Source organism: Anguilla rostrata, chromosome 11 (genome assembly GCF_018555375.3).
Source record: "Anguilla rostrata isolate EN2019 chromosome 11, ASM1855537v3, whole genome shotgun sequence".
In the NCBI taxonomy this organism is placed as follows: Eukaryota; Metazoa; Chordata; class Actinopteri; order Anguilliformes; family Anguillidae; genus Anguilla; species Anguilla rostrata.
In genome coordinates this window covers 7,938,235-7,953,927 of record NC_057943.1, presented here as the reverse complement: position 1 = coordinate 7,953,927, position 15,693 = coordinate 7,938,235, and the positions used below count along the sequence as shown (strand labels likewise).

General features: G+C 50.7%; 1 protein-coding gene across 6 annotated transcripts in view; it reads right to left on the bottom strand.

The window, feature by feature from the left end:
• The window catches only part of casz1 (castor zinc finger 1), a 253,326-nt gene that overhangs the window by 21,863 nt on the left and 215,770 nt on the right, over nt 1-15,693 (bottom strand). For 5 of the 6 annotated variants that reach the window (XM_064300842.1, XM_064300843.1, XM_064300844.1 and 2 more), the window contains 4 exons: nt 12,085-13,048; nt 9,902-9,967; nt 6,668-6,758; nt 3,122-3,286 (listed from right to left, as the gene is read on the bottom strand). In XM_064300842.1, coding sequence (XP_064156912.1) covers nt 3,122-3,286; nt 6,668-6,758; nt 9,902-9,967; nt 12,085-13,048 — 1,286 coding nt within the window. The remainder of the gene's footprint in view (nt 1-3,121; nt 3,287-6,667; nt 6,759-9,901; nt 9,968-12,084; nt 13,049-15,693) is intronic. The other variant, XM_064300841.1, reaches the window with a different exon arrangement.

The window sequence follows — 15,693 nt, the reverse complement described above, 5'->3', positions numbered from 1 at the left end:
GGGGGGTGAGGAGTTGGGGGGCGGTGGGAGGGGGGGTGGGGGAGTGGAGGGGGCGGTGGGCATGCGGCCTGTCACTGTTCCCCCGGGTCTGAAACATTCTGCAGCACAGCGGCGCTCAGAGCAGCGCCCGGGGGGGTCAGAGGGAAAAAAACAGCCCGTGTTTGAGTTAAAACCGCCGCCCGTACATCACCGCTGGCACCTCTCGCCCGCGCGAGGCGGGCAACTCGGCCATATTGAGTCAAACAATGGAAAAAATGCCACTCTGTTTCTCTTCCCCCCGTAAATCTGCGCCAGCGGGTGCCAGCGTCTGCGGGATCTCAGGGCTGTTGAAACAGACGCACAGAAACGTCCAATAACAATTACACCGTTGGGGGGGGTTTAAGGAGGAATATATATTTCGAGCCGTCCGGCCCGGGCCCGGCCCCCGCCCCCCACCCCCGCTCCAGCGCACGGTGCCATGACACCTTGAAAATAAGCAGATGTGAAAAAATTAAACAAATCTGGTGGGGAATAATCTTCAACTCGCCGCTTGGTACTAAAAGATGAAAAATGTTAAGTTTATATAAACAGCTAACTGAATTTTTATCCATGCCAATTAAGGAGAAAGGGAGCGCGGGGGAACACGGGACTGCTTAATGTTCGCTCCTTTTAATTTTTCTTTTATTTACTTTATGACACCTTTTGTCAAACGAATGAAAACTGCTCTTAAATGGCAATTTGGGCTTAATGGAAAAAGTGGAAGAAATGTAATTCCCTTTTATAGACGCAGTTAGAGCGCAAACGCGCCTCAATCCTTCCGCCGGGCTGCCGGCGTAGATCACGATTTGCCTCTGTCAGCTCCGCATGGCGTTCGCCGCTAACCGGCGGGGGGAGAGAGAGAGAGAGAGAGAGAGAGAGGCGATCGCTCTCTTCCTCCACGGCTTGCGCCGTTTCGCTCCAAACCCAACAGCCATTCCGCAGGCCGCCATCTTGCCCGCCGGCAAAATGGAACGCAGGAACCCAAACTTGGGGCCCTCACTTTTTTTTTTTTACGTCTTTGACAAACGCACGCAAGCGTTCGAAAAAACAGGAGTGCGTATGTATGTAACATGCATTTCAGAGGGCATCCAGCCTGTTACCAGAAGGCAATGGACACCCATGGCCCTCCTGGTGAGAAACACAAAGACTGATTTTCTATGCTGGCCACTGCTTCAGGATGGTAATGCCATAGAGACAGATAGACAGATGTAAAATAAGGCTGGGTCACCCTTTCAGAGTAGAACAGGGGGTCTGTGCTGTCCTACTGCAGGGCAGGTTATGCAGTAGCCCTGGTGCAGTATTAAGTACATACAGTATGTAACTGACTCCACAGCCTGTCCAGGCTGAGAGAAACAGCACATCACCTGCAGACTGACTGGGCACTGGACACAGTCGCCATGGCGCCGTTTCAGTAGACCAACCTAGGCATGACTACGCTGAAGTTTACCAGAAGGCTTGGGTCTGTGACAGGGCAACTAAGGGTCATAGAACAGGAGTCGCCTAGCGTTTAAGTGTGTGTTTGTGTGTGCGTATGTATGTCTGTATGTGTGCGTGTGTGTGCGTGCGTGTATGTGAGTGCGTATGTGTGCGTGTATGTGAGTGCGTATGTGAGTGCGTTTTACCTGCATGCAGTGGCAGTGTGTGCGTATATTTGTGCATACATTTGTGCGTATGTTTGTGCGTATGTGAGTGCGTATGTTTGTGCGTATGTGAGTGCGTATGTTTGTGTGTATGTGAGTGCGTATGTTTGTGTGTATGTGAGTGCATTTTACCTGCATGCAGTGGTAGTGGGTGCATATGTGAGTGCGTATGTTTGTGCGTATGTGAGTGTGTTTTACCTGCATGCAGTGGTAGTGGGTGCGTATGTGAGTGCGTATGTTTGTGCGTATGTTTGTGCGTATGTGAGTGTGTATGTCAGTGCGTATGTGAGTGCGTTTTACCTGCATGCAGTGGTAGTGGGTGTGTATGTTTGTGCGTATGTGAGTGCGTTTACCTGCATGCAGTGGTAGTGGGTGCGTATGTGAGTGCGTATGTGAGTGTGTTTTACCTGCATGCAGTGGTAGTGGGTGCGTATGTGAGTGCGTATGTGAGTGCTTTTACCTGCATGCAGTGGTAGTGCGTGCGTATGTGAGTGCGTATGTGAGTGCGTATGTGAGTGCTTTTACCTGCATGCAGTGGTAGTGGGTGCGTATGTCTGTGCGTATGTGAGTGCGTATGTGAGTGCTTTTACCTGCATGCAGTGGTAGTGCGTGCGTATGTGAGTGCGTATGTGAGTGCGTATGTGAGTGCTTTTACCTGCATGCAGTGGTAGTGGTGCTGTGTCGTATGTGAGTGCGTATGTGAGTGCGTATGTATGTGAGTGCTTTTACCTGCATGCAGTGGTAGTGCGTGCGTATGTGTGGAGTGTCGTATGGAGTGCGTATGTGAGTGCGTTTACTGCATGCAGTGGAGTGCGTGGGTAGTGGAGTGCGTATGTTTGTGCGTATGTTTGTGCGTATGTGAGTGCGTTTTACCTGCATGCAGTGGTAGCGGTTGTGTATGTGAGTGCGTATGTGAGTGCGTATGTGAGTGCGTTTTACCTGCATGCAGTGGTAGTGCGTGCGTATGTGAGTGCGTATGTGAGTGCGTATGTGAGTGCGTTACCTGATGCTGTGGTAGTCTGCATGCAGTATGTTGTGCGTATGTGAGTGCGTATGTGAGTGCGTTTTACCTGCATGCAGTGGTAGTGCGTGCGTATGTGAGTGCGTATGTGAGTGCGTATGTGAGTGCGTATGTGAGTGCGTATGTGAGTGCGTATGTGAGTGGTATGTGAGTGTGTTTTACCTGCATGCAGTGGTAGTGGGTGCGTATGTGAGTGCGTATGTGAGTGCTATGATGCGTGGTAGTGCGTGTACTGTGCAGTGGTAGTGCGTGCGTATGTGAGTGCGTATGTGAGTGCGTTTACCTGCATGCAGAGGTAGTGAGTGCGTATGTGAGTGCGTATGTGAGTGCGTTTACCTGCATGCAGTGGTAGTGCGTGCGTATGTGAGTGCGTATGTGAGTGCTTTTACCTGCATGCAGTGGTAGTGGGTGTGTATGTGAGTGCGTATGTGAGTGCGTTTACCTGCATGCAGTGGTAGTGCGTGCTCTTCCCGTTCAGGTGGCAGCCGTGGTAGTACACACTGCAGTCGTCCAGGGGGCTGAAGCGCATGAAGCCGTGTTGCAGGGAGTTGTCGCGCTTCTTGTGCATGTTGTAGTGGCGGATCACGTCCTGCTTACTGGTGAACCTCTGCCAGGGACACAGCACACAGGCAACAGGTTGGCCGGCTTTGTCCCTCTATTTTTTCGGGGGGGGGGGGGGGTGAGGGGGGTGAGGGGGGGGGGGGATTGGGGAGCAGCAACAGGTCGTTTTATCGCTCTGGCAACAGCTGTGGAGCGCAGGAGCCAATTGGCAGAGCTCAGAGCTGTCTGTCCGCCAATGAAGCGGTCCCCCCGGTCTTCACACACTTACCTCCTCATCCACTTCCTCTGCGACTCTCAAATCAGCCCACCCAACCCCCTTTCTCCCCGGGGTTTTTTTGCCCCAGGTACAGTAAGTCTACCGCCTTAAATATTTTTCTGGGAGCCCTTTGCCTTTATCGTTTCAAGTTTTCCCCCGTTTTTAATTAAGACAGATCACTTGACATGCAAGATCACGGTTCTGGCGTTCCTGGCTTCAGAAAAACCATGTTCCGTGCAGATGGTTTTGAAACGTGCAAAGGGAAAAGGAACAACAAACAAACAAACAAACAAACAAACAAACCGAAATGTTTCCCTTTTTTAATTCCCCCGTTCGCGATATGATTCCAGTTTTAATTAAAGCATTAAAGCATGGTGTTCTTGCTGGGTTAGAATGCAATAATGAGAGAATGTGCTATGATACCCCCGTCAAAATTAAAACCCTCCTACACCACAGTAGAGCCAGAAAAAACGCAGAACTTTCTCCAGAGAGATCGGAGCAACCAAATCTGCTGTAATTGGGCTTAAGCTGATGTTACAGAAACTGAAACCATAGAAGCAGAAATCAATGAGTCTGTCCAATTTTAATCCATCTTTTTAAACATGCATGTAAATTGGGTAGTGGAGGAAAAAAAAATAAACAGCAAAAAAAAAGTTGAAAGAATAATCAGTTCTCTAAAACACTTACACTAATTGCTCGTCTGTTGAGCATATTTTACACCGGGGAGAAAATAACAACAACTAATGCCATGCTTTTCATTTATTAAATGTTGTCAGATCTCCTACTGCTTTGAAGCCCTTATTGATTTAACACACAAAGCAGGAGAGTACAGGAACCAACCTGCTACTAACTACTAGCTGTCACGTGTACATTGTTGTTGCTACATCGCTGAAATGTATTTAAGTTCTGACAAGCTGGCTAAACAAAGAACAGCATGAAGGCTGGTATGGTTGAACTCAAAACGCCTAAAAAGTGAACAAAACGACAACTGGAAGGCCCGAAAAGGGGGAAAATTTTCTTAAATAAATGACTGGTGTTAAGCCGAAAACGTCACGAGGGTTTGTGAACGCCTGCTGCATTTATTTTAGGATTCCCTTCACAGTGGCCAGAGAACGCACAGCCATGAAAGGAGTGAGCCGCGGGAGGCCGGCAGTGGGGTAATATTGCAGGACCGCGTCACGTAGCGTTTTCGTGAGTTATCGCCCCACAAATGATCGGGATTGGAGATTCAAAGTGAAGCGAGGATGTTTCCTCTGAAACGTGAGCCCAGACTCCGGTCCAGATTTAATTTTACACTGACGGGCAAGCAGATGTCTTCCAGTTTAACATCCCCGGGAATAACAGATAATAGGAAAGGAAACAAGTGAAAGCTTCTCAAGAAAATAATTCAGAGTGCTCTTGAATGCTTCACAATACGTTGTCGGTGACTTTTACTAGCCTGGTCCTTGACGTACTCGTTTGAGGAATTAATTACGCATTTCCAAAGAAACGTCTTGCAAAAGAGCACCAATCGTTTCCCATAAACTGGAAAAAGTTCGTTTTATACCAATTACATATAGAAGAATCACCGGAATTAATGGTCATTATTTCCATTCAGTGGTGTGGATGAAGGCCTCCTCAGATGGCCAGATCAATTTCTGCAAAACGATATTGTGAATAATGCGGTAGCAGAACTGCGGTAGCAGAATTGCGGCGTCTCACTTTTTAACAGCTTATTATTACAGCATCAATTGAAAAATATTCACGGTATTGCACGCAGCAGAGGGTGATGTTAATGCGATGCTTTCATTCAGGAAAACAAAACAGCGGATTTATTTATTTATTTATTTATTCAGTTGATAAATAAATAAAGCTCTAATTTTGTTGTGATTTTTGACATCTCTGTGTAAAATCTGCCGGTATGACTGTCCTTTTACATCGCACATGTAGGCGAACAAACACGGGTCGTGTTTTGATCTGCTTAAGACCTATTTTATTTGTGCCATACACGACAACTCCTGGGACTCCAGGACAAGATTAATAATGTGAAAAGGGATTAGAACCAGCCCCAGAGCTGGAGCAGATGTCTTCAGTAAAAAAAAAAAAAAAAAACACGCACAGAATAGGAACCATATTTCAAGCGTATTTACATTTAACCCGGAATAAAAGGCCAATTGTCAGAGTCCAACTGTGCTCTCAGGCAAAAAAAAAGAAGCCTTTTCTTTCATTTGGATGATTGCCAGTAGGCATAACCTGTTCAGCTGACAGATATCAGCAAGGCCTTCTCTGTGGCGTACAGGGTCTAGCCTGGGTGTGTCCCCGAAACGGGAAGGGGGGGGGGGGTGGTGCATTTAAATCACCTTGCAGTGCAGGTTTTCCATCACCTCTCAGAGACGCTGGCCAAAAAAAAAACGGGTCCAGCGTTAGCGCTACGTGCTAACGCTCGCGCTCTCTAATGGCGGTGTCCTTACATCATCCAGGTATTGGGCAAACACCTGGCACCATGTTTTTTTTTTCTTTTTTTTGTCGCTTATGGAAATTTTGCGGCGAGGGACGTGCATTTGGATCCACTGAACCGTGCTTGTTTGACTGCCGCATTAACTTGGCCGACAAATAATCTAATTTATCAGGGTTATGCGAGGCTTTGGGCCTGGGGAGGAGAGCTGGAGCTGGAGCTGGCTGGCTGAGGGAAACAGGGACACGGGGGAGAAGGACCAGACGGGGTTTTGCGGCTCTGCTCCTCTGGCAGGTGCAGAACTACAGGTAACTTACCTGATAGTTACACTCAGGGTCCATGCAGTGCTAATGCTGTCTGTACTGGTAAGCTCACTTACCTGATAGTTACACTCAGGGTCCATGCAGTGCTAATGCTGTCTGTACTGGTAAGCTAACTTACCTGATAGTTACACTCAGGGTCTATGCAGTGATAAAGCTCTCCATACTAGTAAGGTCACTTACCTGATAGTTACACTCAGGGTCCATGCAGTGATAATGCTCTCTGTACTGGTACGCTAACGTACCCGATAGCTAACGTACCTGATAGTTACACTCAGGGTCCATGCAGTGATAATGCTCTCTGTACTGGTACGCTAACGTACCCGATAGCTAACGTACCTGATAGTTACACTCAGGGTCCATGCAGTGATAATGCTCTCTGTACTGGTACGCTAACGTACCCGATAGCTAACGTACCTGATAGTTACACTCAGGGTCCATGCAGTGGTAATGCTCTCTGTATTGGTAGGCGCAATGCACGTGTCCACAGTGCTGGCTCCCCGAAAACCTGAAACCGAAAGCAGAGGTTAAAGCTCAGTTCGCGGCCGAGGTCCCCTTCGGCTACCGCCACGCCGTCCCGTGAAAACCTCCGCCAATCGCCCTCGGCTAGAGGTCAGAGGTCACAAGGGGCCTTGGGAAGCATTCAGCCTGATCAGCTAAATTTCGGGCTGAGTTAAGACAGCTGCAGTCAAGGATTCAGGCATGGGAATTCCCCCCTGCCAAAGAGTCAAAGTCAACAAGATAATTATTCAACAAAAGAATTCATTGATTTAAACTATTCTATTGACTCTTCTCTGAATACATTGTCAGTGGCGAGTTAAAGCAAGAATTCAGAAGAAGGCCCTTTAACTTTAGCTTTGTTTTTCTCTTTACAGTCACTTTCTAAAGCTGAGACAATATACTATCAAGTGGCTCTTCGTACGTCTGTAAATAAGCCTGCTTGGTGTATGGCACTCGTGCCTGACGCACATGAAATGAACTGCTTTCACTGAAATTACCAGTGTGCCAGTAGGTCAAATGACTGAATTGTAAGCACTATGACTCAGACTGCATTTCATCCCGTCCATACCTGTAATCCCAGACACAGAGGTTATGCAACACACCCACCACACACAGGCCACATCTCCAGTCTCCAGTCACATCCATTTCGATGAAATTAGTTCAATTTATTTCAAAAGCAGTTGGCAGACTCTTATTAAAACTGTGACCCCCAAATGAAATTCATTACATTTGCCCACGGCTTTCAAACCCGCACCTAAAATCGGTGTTTGGTTCTCCGGGTTAACAGTGCCACTTTAATCAGAGAGAGAGAGAGAGGGAGGGGTTAGGGGGGTAACGGAGAAGGGTTCGAGCCTGTCTCGTCGCCCCGAGTTCTCCCCCCCCCCCCTCCGTTTCCACGGCCGACGGTGCCAGGCTCCTGTCGATTGGCGACAGTGGCAAGCGCCGCATTTCCTGAGTGTTTACAGGCTGATTATAACCCTGACGATGATGACTGTTAAAAACCTCCAATTACATCCAAAAACACACAAATAAACATTTGCACTGCTGCTGCCAAGAGCGCCATCTGCTAAAGTACTGAAGGGAGGCGGCGGGGGGGTGGGGTGGGGTTGGGGATGGGGGGGTTTGAAAAAAGCTAAGTAATAGATTTTTTCTCCCCCCGCAGCATGGATTATCCCAGGGCTGCTTCTACAGATCACTTTGCCGAGTTCATTAAGCTAATTGAACGGCAAATCCACTACCTTTTAAAAGTTGGTGGTCATGTCGCTGGTGCGTTTGCGGGTGGGAGGGGATGGGGGGGGGTGTGGTTTACACATGGGGTTTGTGGGGGATTTGGGGATTTGTGCCACAGCAGCTCCACCAATAAACCCCCCTCCAACCCCCACCCGACCCCCCACCTCCCAGCATCCTTTGCCCCTCCACGTCTGGCCTCTTTAGGCCCCCCATCCCCCCCCCCGCCCCTCGGGGAGCGCGTCCCACCCTTGCCGCCCCACGTCCAGCTGCCCCCCTGCTCCTCTGGACAGTCCCCCCCCCCCCCACCCCACCCCTGGCCGCGTCGGGGGGCTAATGGGCTCGCCGCTACTCCGTGGCAGATTAAATATTAATACGGCGGCGGTGCGGAGATTGCCGCGCGTCTCGCGTTACAATGGAGACGCGCTGATCAAAGTGGCAGGCAATGGCGGGCGCATGAAAGCGTTTAAGAGGGGAAGCCGGCGACTAAACAGTACCAGGGAAGCTCTTTAAACATCAAGCCGCCGCGCAGAGAGAAGATGAAGAACTTTATTCCGTTTTCGCGGAGGGACGGGGGGGGGGCGGTGAAGGCGGGGGGGGGGAATGTGGGTGTAGACAAGTTTACAAAGATGGTTTTTAGCACCAGAGTGCACTCATTAGCGTCGAAACTAGCGATGAACCTCCCCTAACCACCCCCCCCACACCCCCACCACCCCCTCCCTCTCTCCTCCTCCCTCCTCCTCCCTCCTCCCCAGACCCCCAGATGCACCGGGCCACATTTGCCCTTTTTATGAGTTCTCTCTCTCTCTCTCTCTTTTTTTTTCACCCCCCCCCACTCCTCTCCCCTTTCTCTCTCTTTTTTTTTTCACAACACGGAAATTGAAACTGTATCTGGGCTTATCTTCTGCCTTCTCGCGCATCAACTGCCGAGATGTTTAGACAAATTTTATGCATTATGCAGCGCAAATATCAAAACAGTTCTTGGCACTGCCACCAGAAGCCTCATTAAAAATTCCTTAATTAAATCTTCTTGCAAAATGTAATCAGTCCAAGGAGGGTTTTTTTGTGTGTGTGCACGAGGAAACGTGCACGTCTGTTAGTGCCAGAGCTCTGATTTGTGGCCTTCATGTTGTGGCTTGGAAAAGTAATCATTAACAGCACAGCCACTTTGGCTTTTGAAATTGTGTGTTGTTTTTTTTTTCCCTTTCTTCTTTTTAAAATGAATAAATAAACAAATAAACAAACCATAATCACCTTCTGATGCCGTGCGAAATGAATAGCGAGTGTGATATTGAAGCCCATTGAGTGACGCTGAGGCACACGGTGCCTGAAGTAGGACCCCAGACAATGCTTTGAATGTTTTTTTCGTGAGAGGCTCTCGGTGTGAGATCCTCTGGCATCTAGTCCTGCGCGCGTCAGCGTTGACTGCGAAGAACAGAAACGGAGTCCAGGACCGCGGTTCTTTAACTCTCGATTTGAGAAATGGCGCATTTCCCCCCCGTCCTGGGCCTGCGTGGGCCGACCTGGTGGCGCCGCGCGGCGAAAAACTCCGCAGATCTTCGCGCATCGCACCTTCGTCTTCGGAGCGACCGCCGAACCGGTGCAGGTATTGCTCAGCGTTGCAAAATAGGCACACGAGTGGGCAGCGATTGACTGTGATTGGTCGACGCGCATTTTCACAATTACTCCCCAGCCTCGCCTCTTCTCTTTCCGATTTCCATCTTCGGGGGCCTACAAGCTCAGTCGCTAACTAGTAATTTATAGGCCACGTGCAAAAAAAAAAAAAACTTCTATCCAAATCCTGGATCTCAACTTTTGCCACTGCCTAACATATTGCTTCAATTAAAAAGAGGTTATTTAAAAAAAAAAAAAAAAACTTTTTTTCCCGAAACCCCTTTCGCGCGATCCAGACAATTTGCATACCTGGCGATATATTTCTGGTACAGGTTGACGTCCTCGGTGACGGGTTTCTCGGGCGGGAGTCCGTTCCTAATGCAGCGCACAAAAGAGAGAGGATTAATGGGAGCGATCCCCGTCGTTAATAAAAACAAAACTGACACCATATTTACTTACAAGCAATTTCAAACTTCGGGCTATCAATATGCATTTCTGAGGTGTAACAGCGTTTTCATGCGGAAATGAATCAGGGGGGGAAACGCCGGCGCACGTTGATGCATGGCCTCCCAACAATAAAGAGAAAAATGCGGCATAAATCATTCATGCGCTTTTTTTTTCTTCAGGAGAGTGCACATATGCAAAATTAGGTAAGTAATGTGGACGGTCAAAAGCCTGGAGAAATGCCGCCATTTATTTATTTATTACTGTTTTTTTTTTTTTTTTTTTTTAAGTGAACGCCGTTTCCCCAGAGGGACCGCCCCCCCCCCCTACACCCGTCGCCCCCCCCTCCCGCCGGTACAAAGAGGAGTGGTCACCCTGTCGCTGAGGAGAGGCCTGAGGCGCATTAGGCTCGCCCGGGACGCCACGCCCGTTTTGGAACGGAGGAGGGCGGCCCTCGTACCCGGAGCACACGGCGCTCCGCAGCACGACAGCGAGACCCCGCCGCGGAGAGGCGGAGGGCGCCCCCTGGAGCTCAACGCGAGCTGAGCGGAGCAAGGGAGGGAGGGAGGGAGGGAGAGAGGCGGAACGGCAGGTTAACCCGGCTCTCAAACGAGGCTGTTGTTGCTATGGCAACGCGCCCCGCCCGCTCTCCCCCCAGGGGCCGCCCTGGTACATCGGCGCCCCCCCCCCCCCGAGCGCGGCGTGCCCAGTGGTCCGCAAACGGCTCGCGAGCGGCGCGGGGGCGGGGCCGAGGCCGACGCGACACGGCGGGCCTTAGCGAGCGACAAGGTCAATTACCCCGCGCGTAAAACTCCACCGCCGCCGCCGCCGCCGCCACCACCGCCAAGCGACCCGGCGCGAGAGGCGCTCCTCCCCAAACTCCCCTCACCCCCCGTTAAAGTGCATCCAGGAGGCAGTTTCAGCCCCTGCGGCTCTCCAGGAGTCCAGTCACGGCTCAGAAGCAATTAAAGACGGACGGAATTGTTACACCTCAGCTAAAAAAGGAGGAAGTCAGTCACTGCGCTCCGCCCCGCCGCCGCCGCCGCCGCCGCCGTGTTCTAAATCAGCCCTTCTTTCGCGGGGCACGGCGGGTAAACATCGCATCACGGCGGCTTCGCCCCGCTTATCATGGCAGAGCATCTATTGGCTCCGGACACTATTTCACACCGCGTTCACTTCGCCGGTCGCCAGGTAACGATTACTTAGACAGCGACTCTCGGGGACGCGACTGGAGCGTTTATACGTACTGTGGATAACTGCGCGAGCCGGGGGCGGGGGGGCGGGGGGCGGGGGCGGGGGTATTATTTTGCGCTTGAATAAGAGTTAAATGGACGTAAGGACATTAAAGGATCCGGTCAGCAGTGGAAAACAGTACAGAGTGAACTGTGAGGATGTGGCCGACCCATGTGCAATTCGAGGCCATTTTAGGTGTATGAATCAACATAATATGTACTGTTTATAATAAATATTAATAAACAAAATAAAGGCAAGTGCAAATTATATATTTAGTATTTCATTTTTGAATGCCAATAAAATTCGATATACCAGCCCTTTTGTTTTTTGATTGGTCAATGGAAAGTATCGAGTCACTTGTCAAACGCTATCCAAGGGTAGATTCCAACTCTCCTGCCAAGTCTCTTTTCATTCAAATACAAATATTAGAAGCCTACAGAAGCTTCCGGTAAATTGGCTCGGAGGCTGAAATGCCGATTTGAATTTCCGAGAAACCAGGGAAAAGAGGAGCGATAGTTTCTATTTGCAATTAAAAGAGGCAACTCTCTGGGCAAGTAAAAAAAAAATTTGGAATACCAGACTGCAATCTCTGCCAAGTATGCTGTTGAGATATATTAAGCATTTTTCCTCAAAACCAGATGAACAAGAAGCCACATGCAGATTTGGCTTTGAATACCCAAATATACATACAGTATATTATACCCTAAAAACTACACATACGGTAGAGGCTGAGTTGAAAAATGACGGCTATTTCAGCCGTTAAGCCATTCAGCATCTTTACACGGAAGACGCCACCGCGTCACACTGGGCCTTACTTCACAGAGGACACGGTTCCCGTGGTGATGGAGTCGGTCTTGGAGAAGCTGGACTTCATGTAGTCGGAGGCGCTGAAGCCCAGGGGCCCCGCCTGGTCCCCTGGGATGCCGGGCGGTCCGGCGGCGGCGGCAGCGGCGGCGGCGGAGGCGGAGGCGGAGGCGGAGCCGGCGGAGGTGGCGAGGGCCGCGGGCGCTCCCGAATTCCCCGGCGGGGGGGCGGACAGGATGTTGGGCACCAGGCCCGGCTCCGCCTTCCCCGGCATCAGCTTCTGGATGTTCCGCACGTCGTACTTGGACGGGCGGCCCACCTTGCCGGTCTTGAAGGCGATGGCGCCCCCCATGTCCGGGCTGCCCTCTCCCGGCTTGAACAGGTGCAGGAACTTGACGTTCTCCAGGTCGTACTTGGACGGCCGCTTGTAGGCCCCGCCGTTCTGCTGCCGCAGGCTCTCCCCCATCTTCAGCTTCTGGATGAAGAAGTCGTACTTGGAGGTGCGGGAGGCCAGGCTCTGCATCTGCGAGGGGCCGGCGCCGGCAGCGGCGGCGGCGGCGGCGGAGTTGGGGGGCGGCGGCCCGCTCAGGGGGCCCCCCCCTTGCTTGTGGTCCCCGGGGCCCGGGTACATCTGGGCCTCGTTGCCGGGGAGGCAGCCGGCCGCCTGCATCAGGGCGCCCTGCTTCTCGGCGGCCATCTTGGGGGCGAGGTCGTCGGGCTTGGCGGCGAGCGCGGGCCAGGGCAGAGTCTCGCCCGCCTTCAGCTTGCGGATGTACTCCTCGTACTTGGAGAAGCGGGCGCGCCGGCTGGCCTCCTCGCTGCTCAGCGACGAGCCGTCTGAGGTAGCAGCTTTCAGCTTCTCGAAGCTGATCTTCTTGGCCAGCTCGTCCCGCACCTGCTGGTCGTCGTACCCGAACATGCCCAGGAACTCGTTCATGGTGCTGGCGGCGTAGTCCCGCAGCACTGAGGCCTCACCTGAGACAGACAGACAGACAGACAGACGGACGGACGGACGGACGGATGGACACAGACACGGGAGAGGGGACACACGTCAGTGAGAACAGAGCCGAGAAAGACACAGGAACTCTACTTTCTCTCTCCTCTCAGAAATGAAAGCACCCACATTGTGGCAAGATTTCTACACATGATAAAACACACATTTTTCCAACTTCCCCCCCCTCCCTTTTTTTTGCCTGAATCCTTTCCAGTGTCAAGAAAATTAACCTCCATTGTCATTTCAGAAGTAAATTGCCTGAAGATCTACAGATATGCAAAATGTTCAAAGGCCTCAATTCTATTGCTCCACTCATATTAAAAGGAAGGCAAAAAAGGTATTTAACACTGAAGGAAGAAAGGGAGTTCATCTATGTCATCAGAATCAATGTCACTAAAATGGTCTTGTAAATGCCTTCTCAGTACATTAAACACAAGTTTCATAGATACACTGCCTGATGTTACTCACAAAGTCAGCCATCTTGTTGATATTGAGCCACGTCTTTATTTAGTAGTTAGGCAGTCAATTAAGAATGTGTTTTTGGGGGATTTCCACACAATATGAAAAATCGGAAAAAAAAGTGACAATTATGATCCAATCAAAAACCCCAGCTGTTGCTTTACCGACAGCCCCCCCCCCCCCACACACACACACACACACACACACACTCGCCTTGGCTCTTTTTGGACACGGTTTCTGCCTCAGCGTTCGGAAATAAAACGGCCTTTCCAAAACGAGATTCTTAGCATATTTATTTGCGTCGTTCTGGCATTCGGCCGATGCCTATTTCTCTGGCCCTGGCGGTTTTATTTGTACCGGATCCAGCCGCTAAGCCGCTAATGTAGCAGCTTGCCCGTATTTTTTATGGCACGAATGGCACCGAAAAATAAACGAGCGGCTTCCAGTCCGGCTCGTCCAGTCCGCCTGCTTTCCCTCACTCGCTGCCCCCCCCCCCCCCGCGATGCAGCGCTCGGGACGTCCAGAAGAGCGCGGGAACCGGCGTCTTTCCCCCTACTTTCGCCGGGCTTTTTTTGAAACTGCGGCGGCCGAATTACAGAGAACAGCACGTCAAAAGCCAGACTTCGCTTTCTCCGTCACGCGCAATAATTAAGTCTACCGCATTTCATCTCGCTTACTGAGTCCGCTCTTTGTTTATTTGTGATGCTTTGAAACTTTCGAGCGTCTTGTTTCAAGAGTCCATTACATTCACACCCACCCCCCACCCCACCCTCCATCTCCTGCCCCCCGCCCCTCATGGGTTGTCAGGCCGGGAGTAAATGCATGGTTAATTGCATTAGGTAGACGTTAATTCAGACCCATTACATTTAGCAAGTTAGATAGCTGTGCGGTGGCTGTGATGATAGTGCTCACAGAAAGGGAGTTGGGTGTGGTTTTGTGAGCGGTGCAAGGGTTATAAAAAAAAAGGATTTATCAGTACGGAACGGGGGGGGGCAATGTTTAGGGGGGTCATGGGTATTTGAGGGGCTTTTCAGGGTTGTCATCCAAACAAACAACAACAGTGTAGAGCTGGCACTACAGTCCCTGCCAAAGTTTTTTTTGTGGGTGTCAGGTAAAATTGGGAGTACTTTTTGGCCTTCCTTGCTTACCCTCCACCCCCCGCCCCACCCCAAAGTCCCAGGGCCTCGGGTCCAGACCGTTTCTTCATTTATTTGATTGCTTTTTTCGCCGCGGGGCCACGCTCGGGACGGCCAGAGGTAACGCAAGCGGCAGCCGCGGTAATTAATACGAAAATATTTCAGCTTTGGTCTCAGATTTCTGTGTTATTGCTAAATCGGTCTCTAACCCCCAGCCCCCGCCCACCACCACCCCACCACCACCTCACCACCCTCCACCCCCCGCCCCTGTGCTTTTCACATCTCCTCCTCAGCATGTAAAATAATCCCCAAATTTCCATCCCAGCACCAGGGGTTACTCCGCTCCGCGGTGCATCAGTATGAAAGCGGATCTGGCAGATCGAAAGGGCATGAAAAATTTAAAAGAAATGTATCAGGTGCTTCGGGAGGAAATACCTGCTTGTTTGTCATGGGACGTTTTTATCAATCTACAGACGGTGGTGGTGGGGGGGGGGAACGTGTTTTTTAATTATATTTTTTATGACAGACTGGGGCGAAGGCTTAATATGGGCACTTACGGTCTCTGTCTGCCTTCCCCTCGCTCCACTTCCTTATTAAACAGTGGCTAACAGTCAAATTTCCTGTTTCTTTATGGCACCGCTTCTGGTATTAAATGACAATGAAAGATGGAAGTGGGGGGGGGAGCAGGCCTTTCCCCGTGCGAGTCTGGGGATCGGCGCAAGTTTCTTTCGGATGTCTTTCGCTCTGTTTGCTCTCTTTCCTCTGCTGTTGCCCTGCCTTGTAACTTGTCAAAATAATACAAAATAATAAACCCTGTTTGATGTGAAATATGTCAGACGGAACATTTTCCACAGTGCTGTACGTGCAGTTTGCATACGTGAGCACAACTAGCAGATCGGCTGGTGCGCTTTAATCCACCAAAGCTGGACGTTTGGTGACTTTTTTAGGCCGATTATAGTATTTCAGTTTAGGGTTAAGATTCCCCACGCTCACCGTGTCTTCCGAAATTGTTCCTGAGGAGAAGGAGCTCG